The sequence below is a fragment of the Halichoeres trimaculatus genome, unplaced genomic scaffold (assembly GCF_033239565.1).
Source record: "Halichoeres trimaculatus isolate MK-OKI-2021-1 unplaced genomic scaffold, fHalTri1.1 fHalTri1_scaffold_13, whole genome shotgun sequence".
Lineage (NCBI taxonomy): Eukaryota > Metazoa > Chordata > Actinopteri > Labriformes > Labridae > Halichoeres > Halichoeres trimaculatus.
In genome coordinates this window covers 11258303-11274839 of record NW_027437191.1, presented here as the reverse complement: position 1 = coordinate 11274839, position 16537 = coordinate 11258303, and the positions used below count along the sequence as shown (strand labels likewise).

General features: G+C 43.0%; 1 protein-coding gene across 4 annotated transcripts in view; it reads left to right on the top strand.

The window, feature by feature from the left end:
- Positions 1-16537, top strand: part of enah (ENAH actin regulator) — a 181166-nt gene that overhangs the window by 57805 nt on the left and 106824 nt on the right. The window contains exon 1 of one of the 4 annotated variants that reach the window (XM_074684925.1): positions 6256-7095. The exons of 1 other annotated variant lie outside the window; for it this stretch is intronic. In XM_074684925.1, the coding sequence (XP_074541026.1) occupies positions 7004-7095 (92 nt within the window). In that variant the 5' untranslated portion in view covers positions 6256-7003. Of the gene's footprint in view, positions 1-6255; positions 7096-16537 lie in introns of those variants that run through there. 2 more of the 4 variants (XM_074684928.1, XM_074684929.1) reach the window with 2 other exon arrangements.

Sequence of the window (16537 nt, the reverse complement as noted above, 5' to 3'; positions counted from 1 at the left end):
CCTCAGGGGGGAAGCCGCCTCCCTGCTCGCTTCCATCTTTTTCCTTTGTGTGGCTCTCGTTTCTATTAACACGCCTGATACAGCCTCTCAGACTCCTTACAACAGGGATTTTATTTATTAAGTACTGATTAAAACATTTTGTGCAAACAGAGGGTAAAGGAGATATGGAAAAAAAAATAAAACAGTATTTGTTAAGCTGTGATATTGACTTTGATATAACAATACAGGATTTGAAAATGCTGCTTCACGGCTGGAAACACCAGGTGTAGTTTTTAGTCGGACTTTGAAATTGATTTCATGCACTAAAGTTGTTGAGGTTCATAAAGCAGGGTCACACTGAAAATAAATGTCTCTGCAACACTTTTTGGCAGACACAGTATGTGGGCTGCAACAAGTGCTGAGCCTGTGTAAAAATAGGATTCCTTCAGTTTTCATAGCTCATAAGGTTTTATCACAAAACTGTCCACAGGATCTCCGCCTCTCTAAATCAAACAGAGCCAATGGTTTAAAAAGTGCTCAAACAAAAAACAGTAAAGCAGTTAAGTGTTCAAAACCAGTGTTCCTTCAGTGCTCTTTGGCAACATTTAAGATCCATCGAGCTCTGTGGGATAATGTCCCTTTGTGTGGCTCATGTTCCCCCCAGAGGACGATAAATCTTTGTGTAGGGATGTGTTCTCAAATACAAGAGAAACACTGCTCACTGACTGGCTTCTGTGTTTTCTGTTTCTGTTGTCGAAGAAGCTAGGTGATTTATCAAATTGACAAAACAGAAGAAAAGGGATCATCAATCACAACATGAAACCAGCCTCGTGCAGAGTTCCCACAGGTGATCCTGTTCTCTGTGTCATTTCAAAGTTAGCAAAGTACTGTGGAAGAATAAATGAGTGCCTGAAGGAATGAAGTTAAAATTCAGTACACAAAAAAATCAATAAGATGAAAAATGAACATCTGGATAAGTTGGGCAACAATACTCAGGTAGGCTGTGGACTTTAAGCAAGGGACGCACCAATCTGAATTGTGTTATTAGCCTAATCCAGCCTCTCAAACTGGGAAAGGGCTAATTCGGACTTGACGCTCAGGCCAAATTAATATTTAAGCTACGTTAGCTGAGGTATCTGTGTTAGTATTGGGACCAGTTGGATCGGTGCATCCCTACTTTTAACAGTGTTTAGTTGGTACTAAGGGGCCCAAAGTGAGCCAAGAAAATATCCCCCACACCATTACACCACCACCAGCAGCCTGAACCGTTGATACAAGGCAGGATGGATCCATGCTTTCATGTTGTTGACGCCAAATCCTGACCCTACCATCTGAATGTGGAGCAGAAATCCAGACTCATCAGACCAGGCAACGTTTTTCCAATCTTCTGTTGTCCAGTTTTGGTGTTGCTGTGTGAATTGTAGCCTCAGTCCCATCTACCTGTCTGTTTCAAGGTTGGAAGTGTTGTGTGTTCAGAGATGCTCTTCTGCAGACCTTGGCTGTAGCCAGTGGTTATTTGAGTTTCTGTTGTCTTTTCATCATTTCCAACCAGTCTGTCCATTCTGGCATTAAGTCCCACAGAACTGCCGCTCACTGGATATTTCCTCTTTTTGGGACCATCCTCTGTAAACCCTAGAGATGGTTGTTGGTTAAAATCCCAGCAGATCAGCAGTTTGTTAAATGCTCAGACAAAAGTTAAATCACCTTTTTTCTCCATCCTGATGCTCAGTTTAAACTTGACTTCACCAAGTCCACATGTCTAAATGCACTGGGTTGCTGCCGTGTGATTGGCTGATGAGATATTTGTGTTAACGAGCAGCAAAGCAGGTGTATCTAATTAAGTGGCTGGTGAGTCTAGGGCTGTGTCCGAAATGGCATACTAACATACTACATACTACATGGTCGTTGTGTATATACTGTATACTACATACTATAAGTATGATTAGAGTGCCAACCGTTTACACCGTAGTATACTACTCGGTTTCCCATGATGCATTTCAAAACCTCCGACGACAAAAATTGGAAGCACACATACGTCTATGGAAGCACACCAGGCTATCAAATATCTCTGTTGATTCGCCACATTTGAAAGTTTTAAGAACATTTTAGGCAAGATCATCACGTAGAATATCAAAATGTGGTCATTTGGGCCATAAAACGCACGGATACAAATTTAATTTCGACATTTCGGACATTCTGTTAAGCGCGCCAATATGCTATCGAAGAAACTTCCGGTCCGCTCCAAAACAAGAGCCCAATTTACAAAAGCGTTAAAGAACTTAAAGGAGATAAACGGGTGCTTTTATTTTGAAAACGGGAAGTTCGCTAGTGGATGATTTTTAGCTAACACCGGTCTCAAGACGAATTCATCTCTCTCCAAAAAATTTAAAAAATGTTAACTGCTCGCAGACACCGAAGACGATCCGTCCGTCGCCTTAGGCACTTTATTTCTTTGCACTTACGTTTAGGTTTCCCTGTAGAGCTAAGTCCATTTTAGTCGCTTCTCATCTTGTCATCTCATGAATTTACGTTTATAAATACGGGGCTCGCAATGCATTATGGGGCGTGTCAGTACGACTAGTATGCCCACCTCCCATACTTAAAAATTTTACCGATATAGTATACATCCGGGTATTTCTCGCGCACACAGTCTTTTCATACTATTTAATGTGAACGCACTACATACTATTTTTGACGTCACACTTAGTATGAGTAGTACGTTAGTATGCCATTTCGGACACAGCCTAAGTGTCTCGATTAGTGTCTCCACATTAGGAGTGTGCCATGTCATACTGTCTTGTATGATATGGCACACTGTCTGTCAATTTTGAGGCTATATCGCCCACCCCTACTCCATATCTGCTCTGCAGATAACAGACAAGAGTTGCTTATTTTCTGCTTTAACTTTACCATCCAACAAGAGTCCTTTCAGAATAAAAGCAGTCAAAATTAGAAACCAAGTGACCAGAAAAGGCAAAGTTAGCATCACAGTCTCTATGAGCTGAAGCTTTAACATGACCGTATCTTGACCCTTACAACAAACCCTCTGGTATCAGTTCACCCTTTGAACATTAAATCAGCCCTCATGTTGTAAACATGATGACTGAGCCCTTTCTCCTTCCTCTCCCATCCTCTACCCCTCATCTCCCCCTGCTCCCTCCACTCCTCCCTCGCATCATCTGTGCTGCTAAAAGAGGCAGGAGCTGATCACAGGTGCCTCTCGCTGCTCCCTCGTTTTCTCACTCCGTCCTTGTCCTTCTCTGTCGTTTGCTTCTTCTAATTGATTGTAATGGCTCTTGATGCGTGCGCTGTGTTTAGACAGCTTTTGCCCGTGTGTTTAACAGGAGCGTGACAAACTCTTCTCCTTGTGGACCTTTTATCCATCCCTGCTCATTTTCTGGGGGTCTGTTCTGCCTCCCCCTGCTTTTAAACAGTCATTTAGTCTATTAGAGGAGCTTGAGTGTGGGGCCGCATCAGTAACTGAGTAATCACGTGGAAACATTCGATCCTAAATCCTGTCAGAGACTGTGGTCAGTGATTTTTTTAAAGGCTGTGACACAAAGTGTGTATACATGTGTCAGTGTGTTGTGTTTCTGGTCGGTTAAGCTGAGTGTTGGCAGACCGCGTCACTGTGCATGTTGTTGTGCTTAACAAAGACACAAATATAAATATCTCCCCGAGCTCTAGTCGTTCTGACCTCAAGAGTTTGGTACAGCCTTCCCTTGCAGCCCTGTGTGTGTGACTGTGTGTGTGTGTCTGTGTCTGCATGTGTGTGTGTTTTGTGCCCTACCCTGAAAACATGGCAGCCTCTCACACATGCTGATAAAATTTGCTGCCTTCCCGGGGCTGATTTCATGCCTGCCGAGCCAGCTGCTGTCCGATGGGAGGAGAAATGGTCCTTGTTTTGAGCATTGGTAGTAATTACATCAACACTTGAATGAGTTTGTAGCCTTCAGGGTGAATCACATTTACTTCAAACCCTGGAAGAAACACTTGTTCAGTTCTGTGTCCTTTGTCAGTGACAGCTGTGGCTGCACGTAGCTCCACAATGAAGAATGAGCCTCACTGAGGAAAAAACTGAATGGAGCACAATAAAAGTGGACTTAACTGTTTAAAATCAGAAAAAAACATTGTAGATCTCATAACGTGATTGATTAGAAGAATGTTTAAGAAAGAAAAATGCATTGTAGGGCTGTAAACCCTCCATACCAAGTCTCAGACTGCACCGTCAAAGGAGAAGTCACGTGTCAGCTGGCTGAAACCACCTGCCAAAATGTAGCAGCAAGAGTTTGTGACACTGACATAGTTTCACAGTGGCTCACTTTTTTACTTAAAGAATCTAAGAGAGACATCAAATATGGATATTTCGCTTAGAGGTCTTTAAATGTTCCTTTAAATCAGAATAAATCAGAACAGTTTCTTGTTACTTGTTAGTAAACACAACATTCAAACTGGGCTCCTCCTCCTTGGCTCAGTGCCAGCGGCAGCACACACCCACAGCCTCCAATCACGATTACATGAACGCACTCACTCGCCCAGCAACCACCAGTAGCATCACTCTTCTGCGTTGGGGGGGGACTCAAGAGCCGTGCACCTGACTTGGCATGTTAGCACAAGCTAATCACACACACCTGGTTAGCAGAAAGCTAACTCACGTCTGTCTGAAAGCGAATAAAAGTCGAGCCAAGCTTCAACCTTATTTACTTCCTCCACTATCGTAGCTGCACTGATTAGCTTCTTTCACTCACCAATCAACGCACAAAGTCACTGGGGACGGAGCGTGCTGTCCTTGTGTTGACTGCGTGCTTTCTCATCCATCAGCTCACACCAGCTGCTGGACTGCCTGACAACTGGAGTCAGGAGACCGAGGAGTGCCTTTGAATCCCATTTCCCTTAATGATCCCCTCGTCATTCATCTTGGGCTGTAAAACCTCAAACCTGTTGATTCCTGGTCTGGCTGTTGTCATTATGGTTTTGTAGTCGAGCTAAATACGATCTCGTTTTGCAACAGTTTGATTTATTTTAAAGTCACTGGCTGTTTTACATAGTTTCCATGCACTTCCTGGCCCACTTGGTTAGTTTTTTGTTTTGTTTTGTTTTTTGTTTTTTATAAATTAATGCGTCACAGCTCTGGCATGAGGCAAAATTAGGAGGTTTGAGAATCTGCTGCAACCTGCCGGAGCAGGGATGCAACCCCCAACCCCCAGCCCCCAGCCCCCCTCAAGTGTCTAACAATGCATACCAACACAATGAGCACATCTGTACAAAAAAGTTTGTAAAGCACAGCTGCATAATATTGTTAATAAAAGCATGCATACATAGGCTAAATATTCAAAAAAAGACGCTAGAGGGGTCTGAAAAGTTGCCTAATTTAGAGACAGAGCTGCTAAGTTGGCAACACCTGTATGCTGCAACTACGTGTAATGTTACAGCCAATCATTGGTGGCATTATCAGATCATGTGATTAACCCTTTGGGTACTGAAACTCGAAAGACGAGGCATGTTTTGCTACTTGGTACCACCAAAGTGGTACCAACGTGGTACGTTGAAGTTGGTGCCTTAAAAGAACCAAGGTGGGGAACCCAACCCTAGGTATAGGTCTCTGAATTATATGAAAATATGTTTAACCAATAGAAAAAATATTGAATTATTAGTTTGCTTCACTATTGATTAGCCGTGTATGTTTTTGTGTATGTGAAGGGGTCAGCCAGTTGTTGAATAGATGCCGGTGACCATTAGATGATATTGTAGCTCAAATGCCGATCACTCCAGAGAAAGACAGCAGTGACTGAAGCAGTGACTGCAGTCCTCTTCCTGCCTCTAAAGACTCATTATCCAAGAGGTCTGGTTTGGAACAGGGTTGTGACTATAAAGCTGCAAACAAAGTGATGGCTGATGTGTTCGTTGTTTGGTAGCTTCACTGGTTGTTATTGCCTCCACGCTGCTGTGTTGTCAGAGCTCTGAATGTGTTTTCTTCAGCAGGGTGCAGATGGATAAAAAGAGCAAGGCAGGAATAAACTAGTCTGAAGGGAACAGCCCTGTAACACGCTGCATACAGATGGAGCAGATGACACCCTGGATGTAAAGCCTCACAGTGCTGCTATAAGTGTGTGAGGAGAATATCTCCTGTCAGGACTGTGTTTGTCACATGCCGGGGATCGCTCGCTAATCCTCGCTGTTTTTCCACCAAACGTCACTAATTCCAACTGCTCATCCTTCCCAACTCTCTCCTCTCTTCCTCGCTCGAGCATATTTATTTTGGATGCAGCGCCAGAGATGAGTTGGGTGGGTGTGTGGCAAGTTAGAATCAGAGCGACTGTGGAGAGACGCAGTGATAAAAGCTGGTAGGAAGAAAGGGGGGGAGCCACGGGCAGATGAAAGAGGGGGGAGATCAAGTGGGAGACAAAAGGTATGAGACAGATGTAAGAGAAGGAGCTGGGCAAAGGAGAAGAGCATCAGAGAGCAGGAGAAGAGAAGGAAACCCCCCCACCTCTACGTGAACCCTTCTGAGCTGAGCTTAGATACCGCTGCGGTGCTTTCCCCCCAACAGCTCTCCAACACGGAGCCAAGAGAGCGCAGGAACGGGCTGTGCTGGAGCAGGAGCCTGTTGCCTGGATACCCCTGCTGTCGCCACAGCGGCAGAAAGCCAGGATTGAACGGTGTGTGTGTTTGCTGGCTGGTGCTGCTGCCATGGGAGGAACACAGCTGGCTGACTGTCTGGATGGTTCCCCCTTGTTTGCTGGATCTCTCACCGGCTGACTGGCTGACATCACACGTATGCATAAAGAAGGAATCACCCTGATGCGGGGGCTCTGAGGAGAGGAGGTGGGAGGCAGGGAGTGGGGCGGGGGCGGCTGTCACTTTGCTTCGGATGATGAAAGCTGTTTGGTAGAGAGGTGAGAGAAAGCAGAGAGATTCCCTTGGCTACCGAGCAAAGAGAGGAGGAGAGGAGACCCCGGGACTGGAGAGCAGAAGCAGGAGGAGGCTGATAGAGGAGGTCGCAGCCAACAAGCTGTGTGAAGCCATGCAGATCCAGTCTCCGGCTCCTCAGTCCAAAGCCTCTGGCTTCATCCTCACTCACAGATGTGTGCTGGCCTCCAAAATGGAAATCCACCGGTATGTACCTGCTGTCTCACAAGTAGGTTCCTCTTCTGCGGTGTCTTCATCCTCTGCGTCTTTATTGCTGCTCCGTGTTGATCATTTAGCTGCCACAGCTTCCTGCTCTCTTCTGTCACATGGGTCAGTTTCTTTTGGTCATTTACAAGTGATGTAATTGAACAGAAAAACAATGGAAAAACTTTAGTTTCTATCATAAATATAAAGCTTCAACCTTACGCCACAGCTCTGTCTTTATTCTCTCACAGGACTTTTCGACCATTAAAACTAATTTTAGTTCTGGAGTGATAAATTTGTTTTTATTTCACCATCCGTCTACGATAAGATCACACCCACCTGGGACTGACTTGGTTTAATAACTCCTAAACAATGGTCTTCTTTGAGTCTGACAGTATGAATGTGTCTCTGTCAGCTCCTGGTGTTCCAGTTTAAAGAGTGACCCTGTAAACTGGAGACCTTCAGCTGAACGTGTCAGTTGATATCGAGTTTACAACAGCTGTTCAAACTAGGGATGGGTACCTTTCACATTTGAAACAATACTGTACCGATGGCTGGTACTTGCTATCGGTACTTCATGGTACCAGTTTTCGGTACTTTTGTGAGTGTTGTATGTGGTAATAAATACATATTTTTTTAATAATAAAATTCCAAAGTTTTTCAATTTAACATATTTATTCTTCAGAATATAAACTTGCAGTGCTATATAAAATTGCCTGCTCTTCCACCTTCTCACAGTCACAAGCATGTGTTTAGGTACCAAAACATAGTGCCTTTTGATTTCATGTGAACTGGTACCTGGTACTACAGATGAGATTCGGTTGCTACCTATAGAAGTACCTAACTATGTAACCCATCCCGAGTTCAAACGCAGAGGAAGTCCTCATTAATGCTTCCTCGTTTAGTGTTATATGTGGCAGAATGTCCCCATCAGAGAAGTATTCAATGATAATCTAAAACTGTTGGAAACCGGTGAATCTTGATGAAAGATGTCAACCATCATGGTTGTTTTCTGTGGCAAAACACCGGTCGCTCTCTGCCATCCTCATGCTTCAAACAGTGGAGTGGTTTGCCATTTTATACTGGTGGTAGCTTTAGCACTAGCACTTGTTTCTTTCCAGATGACAACAAACCCATCTGCAGTGCAATAAGCATGACCAAAACCTGCAAATATCAGTGGAGCCGCACTGCAGAGCGTTGGCTTGTTTTGGCTTTCTTCTGTGATGTTTTTTTTCCCATCCTTCATTGTTGTCTTACTGCCCTCTACTGGTCTGGCAGTCTGTTGCAAGTATTTTCATTTTTTTCTCTATACATCACTGCCTGATTTACATAATCTACTCAGGTCTTTGGCTCGAGTAGAAATGCGGACAAACAGTGGGTAACAGGGGCAATGTTGTCGCTGGGAATGTTTTACCAGGTACCCAAAGTCCCTGGATCTTCTTGTAAAAAAATAAGAGATCCCATCTTCAAGTTTGAACTCAGTTCCACATTTTACCTCTGTGATGATAAGAACATTTTAGGTTAATGCAGAACTTTCCTGCTGATGTTAATCATGAGCTATCCAGTGGAACATTGATGTAGTCTGTATTATCAGTGTTGTATAATTTCTCTGTCTGTGGCATCTCTTCGACACATCTCAGCAACCTCACTGCAGAGATACAGGAAGAGTGGAAAAAGATGGCTTCATTTTAGTGTGATGGATTAAAAACGGATTCATAGCAGACCATCAAAATCATCTTAATCAGAAAGTAACTGCATAAAATAGATTTTTGTGTGAATTTCTGTGTGTGAAATGTTTGTGTTGTGTTACCAGACAGAAGCTGCAGTATGTTTGTGTCTGTACTATCTGAATCACTGGATTTGACTCGTTGTTTCTGGACGCCGGCTGCGGCAGAGAGATATTCCTTACTTGAGTGAACTCTCTGAAGGATTTCCCTCCTCATGCCTGAGTGTCTGTCACCCTGAGGGCTTACCTAGAATACACCAGGCTGCAGCCCTTACTGCTGCATGTATCGTCTGTATGGTAGTGTTCAGTAAGACGCCTTAATAATTGATGCAGTTTGCAAAAGTGTCAGAAAACGTCTTCATTTGGCTTGGTGTGCCAAGTGAAGATATTTCCCTGGCTGTGATCTTTCCTTTTGGTTGTTAAATAAAAAGACCCATCCAGTCAGTACCTGACATCTGACCCAACTGGAAGAAAACACACTAGTGCCCTGAAACACCAGTCACTTGTGATGTAGAATCATAAGGGAGTTTCTGTTTTTGCAATCACAGCTACACAGAAGATATGAGATATGGGCTGGACAAAAGGTGGCAAAGCAGAAAAAATAAGACCCACTGTCTGAACTTCTCTGGCAAAGTGCCCGCAGCCATTCTTAATACTTAATGCTTCACACAGGCATGAATTACAGCCAGAGGCGATACATTGTCTTAGGTCATCTGTCGAGCCATCTGTGTCCACAAACAACACAAATATTATGAGTGATGCAAGTGTTTACATTAAATCACAACACCCTGGGTTTAACTGTGCTATGAGGACTACTAGCTCTGTCTTGACTTAAGTGACACCTTTGGCTGGAATTGGTAGGGTTTTTTAGGGATAAAGACTCAGTTTCCCATGAGCACCATCACCCACTGTCATACAGACGTGACTGATACCAAAGTGTGCTTTTGTTTTACAAATGAATGTAGAGCAGAAAAATTTTCCCAGGGTGCAAAACAGGGTAATTCATTTATTTATAGAGCGCTTCTGTTTGAAACATGACAACAATAAAACTTTATGAACTCAGTATGTAGTGTAGTTTAGTGTCCAGAAGGTGAGTGGACTGTTAAGTGTTACTCACAGCCCGGTGCTCTGAGACGTGTCTGTAACGTGTAACTAGAGATGGGTACCAAATCAGGTTCTTTTATAGGTACCGACCAAATTCTGTTTGTAGTACCAGGTACAGATTCACTTAAAATCAAGGCACCATGTTTATTTCCTAGACACATCCTTATGATTTCGAACACAGTATTGAAAGTTTATATATTGAAGACAAATGTGTCGAATTGGAAAAACTCTGAAATTTCATTATTAGAAAAATCAATATTTATTACCAAAGTGTCGAAAATTGGTATCGCTGAGTACCAATACCGATTGCCAGGTACCAGGCATCTGAACCACATCGTATCAAATCATACACTGTATAAAACATGGACGTAGTCTCCCTGACATCACCCGTTACTGAAACGGAAAATGAAGCATGTCAGCCATCACGGCCATATTGGTAGCGGCGAGGGCTTCGCGTACAACCATAGGGCGCCTGTCAGTCATGTGACCCTCAGCTGTGCCTCTGATTGGGCGAGCTTGTGGTCTTAATATCCTCTGAACTGCCAAGTTGGAAAAAAATTCATCCCCGTACAGTGTGTGCCGGTAGTAAAATTAGCGACTCAGACAGGAGACGTTCTTTTGAACCAGGCTGTAAATAGGTTAATTTATACTTTGAAAACGGCTTTTTTTGGCCTGGTGTGTATGTGATTTCAGGTATGTCTGGAGCCAGCCTCAAGCGGACACTCAAGAAACTGCAGATTTTAGCACTTCTGCATTGTCTCATATTCTTTGACCGGAGGTTGCTGTTTATATCAAATGCACTTTTTACTGCTAATCTTTAAATACTGAGAAATACCTTTAAAATGAAAACCTGAAAATTTGAATGTTTCAAAGTGTATGATCAGTTTTTTTTCTCATGTTTGATTCTGACCTCATGTTGCCACTGAAGACTCAGGCAGCATAACTGTATTTATTGACAGTTTTAGTCATGGTTGTTGAGGGCTGTTTTTTTTCCAACCAGAGGTAACATACAACAAGACACTTTTATTCTGTTAAAGTTTCCCACAAGTCTCCTATGGTAGCCCATAAGAGACAATCCTCCCATCAGGAAAGTTTATTTAATGATCCCAGAGGAACATTTGGCTTTAATCGAACACTGTGTTCAAACAGGCCAGTAAAGTTGTCCATCTGAAAGCTTCAATTGTTGGTGTCCCAGGATTATAAACTGTGAGTGAGCGCAGGGTGCTGCCCAGTCCGGTCCAGACCTGCTCTGTTGTCAATGTGTCCCCTGTCTCTGTGTGAGTGGGAACGTGCCTGGACTCTTGTAAAATGTGCCAGGTCTCCAGTTAACACAACAGTCTGCACTCTGGACCCTCTAACACCCTGCAGGTCACCTTTGTGAGTGTGGAGCTGTGCACAGTTTAATGCAGCGTGACCCAAACATGCCAGCTACCACATTTCCTCTCATGTGACTGTGGAGGGAAGTCTGTTTTCACAGGAGATGTTGGCAAACTCATAAGCTTCCGCAAACACGTATGTTATCAGTTTTCTATTTCTGTTCAGAGTGAAAAGAGCTCTTTCATATCTCTGTGATATCAGGTGTGATTCTGTTCCTCGTTTTGTAACTGCTTACTGTACTTCTCTATTGTGTGAGAGAAGCTGCCAAAGTATTTCCCCTGCAGTGATTCCACATCATGAAACCAGGGTTTCTAAACTTTTTCTGTGACTCATTTGTCACCAGCGACGAAGTGTATCATTTCATTCAACTGTTTGGATGAATATGTGAAAGGGATTCCAGTCCTGCTCTCCAGGGGCTGATCCCACCTCTTCGGTAACCATGGCGCTGAAAAAGGGCAGAGCCATTAAAGGCGGTGTGAGTGGGAGCCACCTGTGGATCGTTCCTTTGGGGATCTGCCTCTTCAGTCCTCTAATGGTTTCTTTGAGTGAGCAGCTCAGGACTTAATTGAATCCAAATGGATTCTGTGTATCGGGCTCAACTGCTCCTTGAACGAGCCATGTGATTGAACCGGCCTGTTGGAGGCCTGCTGTAATTATCTGGTAATAGTGTTTCACACCATAGTGACCTGTGTTAGGTGACTAAGATACAATTAGAGAACAAAACCCGTCTTTACTGTAGTGTAGAGGTCAGGCCAGGCTGAATGTTTTCCACCTTCTTCAAGTTTCTTTGATGAGAACGAGGACCGACAAAGGATTTCTATTTCTGCCCAACTGCAGATCAAATTAAAAGTGCAGAACAAACTCTTCAACCTTGATAGTTTTCTTGTTGGGGTATAAGTAGTTGAACTTTTGTCTCTCAGGTTGGTTCTCACAAAAAGCATTGGATAGTCAAATTCAAGAGGATTTTATTTTTATGTATATATTGCTGACTTGTATTATGTTGTCTTTTGTTGTCTGATCAAATATGCAGGTTGTTGGTTTATTTACCAACCAGTAATTCCTCCCAATGATAAAAGGCCCTGAAATTTATTTGATAAAAATCAGAAACCATGTGTCAAGTTTTTTTTTTTTGCTAGCTCCAACTAGGGCTGCACGATTATCGCAATCGCAATCGCAATGTCAGCACATGCAATTCATATTTTTCTCCAGGATAACCAATCAAGTCTATATACTCATCATGACACAACTTTTTTTATTAAATCGCAAGCACAATCGCAATCGCAATATTGTCCACCTAATCGCAAATCGCACCAGGTGCCAACCAGGTAGTTTATAGGCAAGGTAAAGGTCAGATTTAAAAAAAATGATAAAACTGGGTCTATTTATTTATTTTATTTATTTATTTAAGGCTAAATAGAGGCTCTCAATGACTTGCAGGTTGGTGTTACCACAAGACCATTCGATAGTCACTGGCGTCTATTCAGCGATTGGATAAAGCTTTATATGATACCATGCAGACAGAAAATATTTAAGTCAATCTTGGACAGGGGATAGAGCAGGGAAAGGGGCCAGAGTGGGGACAGACATGTGGGTTTTCATTCAAACCCAGGCTGCCTGTGCAAGAGTGAACCTCATGGAGCGCAGCTATCACTTTTTGGGGGTCAGGCTGAATGTTTGCGAACCCCTGCACTACTAGACTTGACTAGCATTTCTGGCCTAGAGGGGTGAAACTATATCCAAAAATCATCAACTGACTTTTAATTGTGTTGCCAACTAGTGAGGGTGAGGGTGTCCAACTGGTTAGTCAATAAATAACTGAGATCTTTGAACACAGGACACAAAGAAACAACACATCAAGCTGTTTTCAGGGCTTCTGAGGATAATTATTTGATAAAGTTTATTGTAGACTCCTGTAGAGATGGGTACCTTTTACTTTTAAAACCACTACCAATGCCCGGTACCTGGCAATCAGTACTGGTACTCAATACTCAATGACCAAGAATGTTTTTTTTCAATTTGACATACTTATTCTTCCATATAGAACCTTGCTATGCTGTGTTCTTGTCCAGCATGGAAAATCACCTTCTCTTCCACTCCCTCACTGTCACAAGGATGTATTAAGGTACCTAAGCATGGTACCTTTTGATTCTACGTGAATCAATATCCGGTACTTTTGACAGAATTCTGTCAGTACCTATAGGAGTACCTAATTCGGTACCCATCCCTAGACTCCTGGAAGTACAACATTATTTGAATCAATAAGGTGCAAAGACCTCTGCTTTTTGGTATTCATGCAGAGGATCAGTTAAATGCAAATATTAGATCATTTCAACGTTGAGGTTGAAAATAGTGTCTCTTTAAAGATGGTTTTGTCCACATGGTTGGAATACATAAAAAGAACCAGAGTGAGTTAAAAGTAAAAAGTTGTCAGTTTACATTTGAGGACAGTAGATGAACAGAATATTACATAACAGCTGGTACAGTCAAGACATTCATAAAACCCAGTGTGAAGCTCTGACATGTTTTTCATGCTGTCTGCTCCTGATGAGCTCCTCATTAACAATTTGCTGTAGTACGTTGTCAGTTTGAGTCTCAGTTTGAGAGTGTAGGTGTTGAGGGATCCCTGTGAGAGTGACGGCACGTGATATTAAGTGATATTGAATCCTGCTGAAACTAATGACCAAACTGTGACAGGGCTGAGATTCATTATCACGCACACGCACAATATATATATATATATAGAATAGAATAGAATAGAATAGAATAGACAATACTTTATTTATCCCCGAGGGGAAATTCAGGAGTCACCGCAGCATTTAAGAAAACAAAAGTAAGAAAGAGTATAGAAAGTGCAACAATGTCCATAAGAAATTAGATGACGACATCCCGTCCACCACTCGTCCACAACTCTCCAGCCCAGCCAGCCTCCACCTCCACAGGGTCCAGGACTGAGCCTCCCCAGCAGTCTGTTCAGTCTCTGTCTCCTGGATCCTGCCTGCTCACAGCAGGCGAAGCTCCTCCGATGTGTCGCGGCGTCCGATGTCAGCTCCGTCAGCCACGTCCGTGAACAGCACGATGCCGCTGGGTTAGCACAACTAGCTCGTCCATCCCCCGGGGCTAGATCCCACGTTCCCAACAACGATGGATGGAAGGACAGGTCCACGTCGTCACCTCCCAGCTCACATCTGAGAACCAGCACGTCGTCCTCACCTCCTCCTCCTCAGCTCGAGGGAAATCATCAAGCCCTACACTAGTTAGCATTGACATGCTACAGGCTGCTAACAGCTAATTTCGCATGTAAACAATGCAGCCATGGTTACATGTAGGATCTCCAGACAAACACAGGAGAAAAGTAGTAAAAATATCGCCGAAGCCACAAAAAGTTTGGTGTCTGTGACAGACAATGAACCATACAAAGTGATGATCCACTCCAAATACAAAGATGACGAAAAAGAGACGAAAAAAATACAAGAAACGGACAAAGACGAGAGAGCTGCTGCAACAGGCAGCTACTTGGGTAGCGCCTAGCAACGGAAAGATATATATATATATATATATATATATATATATATATATATATATATAATAGCAATGGTCTCCTTGTCACACTTCAGGTGTTTCTACTGTATTCATGTCACGCGCTGATCTGTCTATTTCTCTCCCACCATCTGCTCCAGTGGATGACTCATATGTGTGAGTGGAGGGTATTTTCTCATGGCTGCTCCACGGTTTGTGTTTATGTTAATAGGTTTTATATGACACCTCTTACAAACAGCTGCACATAAATGAGTGGTTAAGAAGTGTAAGTGGACACACCTGTGCACGTCTATTCTCCTGCTCTCGCCTTTCTACAACCTTTCTCTTCTGTGGACAAAGCCCCGCCCCTGTAGGGCTGTGTTGCCAGGGTGACGATTCAGTTTGTAGTTCTATAAAAAGGGAGCACAGTTGGGAAGAGAGGTGATGGAGAGTTCAGTTTAGGAATGTGGGACTGTGGATGAGTATCACTGAATGTGAGCAGCGTAGCTTATTGATGGCTTCAAGCTTTGATTTGCTGAATTGTTCTCTTCAGATGTTTACTGCTGAAATTTCTTTTCCCTCAATCAAGCAATACCTTGTTCCACTTTTGTCAGCTGAAATGGGAATATCTGCATATTTCAGATTCTCAAAAGAGAATGAGACTAAAACTTTAAACTGACATTTGGTCAAAGACTTAAAAAGGGAGTATTTTCCTTTCCTGTGTTATAAACACTGATATAAAGTAACAAAGCTGGATGTTCAGACTAAAACTGTGCAGATATTAAAACCTCTACATATCCACATGTTCCATTATATCTCTCAAGACATCTGTGAACTGATCTAGATGCTCTGCTCTAGAAAATCTGACAAAATTTTCCTCAAATCCACACAAGATAAACATCTCCATGACACATTGGAGTGGTGGGCCTCAAACACCAAGGCCTGCCCAAAGCTCTGCCTCCAGAGGGCTGGCTAATTAGAGGGAAGGGGGCTTGTGAAGCAGGGAGGCTTAAGCCTTGAACACATAGCCGGGTATTTTCCTCAGTTTGTTTTTAAAAATACTTTTGTCCACACTCACCGGGCAAATCCGCTGCTAAGTGCGTCTCGAAGCATACCAAACCCAAATTTGGGCGTTTTTCAGATGAACAACCCATAGCAGCCAATCAGAATAAGCCCCTGTCATTCATCCGTGAGGTTTGAGAACTCAACACTTTGTTTTCTGGCCTCTACACAAAACCATGAAAACTGTGTAATCTTAACTTTGGTCGGAGTTTCAGAAAACAACAAGCTTGCTCTTCCTTGTCCGTTTCTTGTTGTTTTTTCTATCTCTCTAGGTATCTCTGCATTTGGGGTGGATCATTACTTTGTTTGGTTAATTTGTTGGTCATGGATACCAAACTGGTTTTGTCTTCAGTAATATTTTTTACTACTTTTGCTCCTTTGTTTGTCTGGAGAGCCTACATGTAAACATGGCTGTATTGTTTAAAAGTAAAATCAGCTCCTAGAAGCCTTTAGCATGTCAATGCTAACTGTTGCAAGGCCTAATGTCTTCCCACGAGGTGAGGAGAAGAAGGTGAGGATGACGTGCTGGTTCTCAGGTGTGAGCTAAGAAGTGATGACATCAACCTGTCCTTCCATCCATCGTTGTTGGGAACATAAGATCTATCTCCAATAAGATGGACAAGCTAGCCATGCTAACCCAGCAACAGAGGGACTACCAGA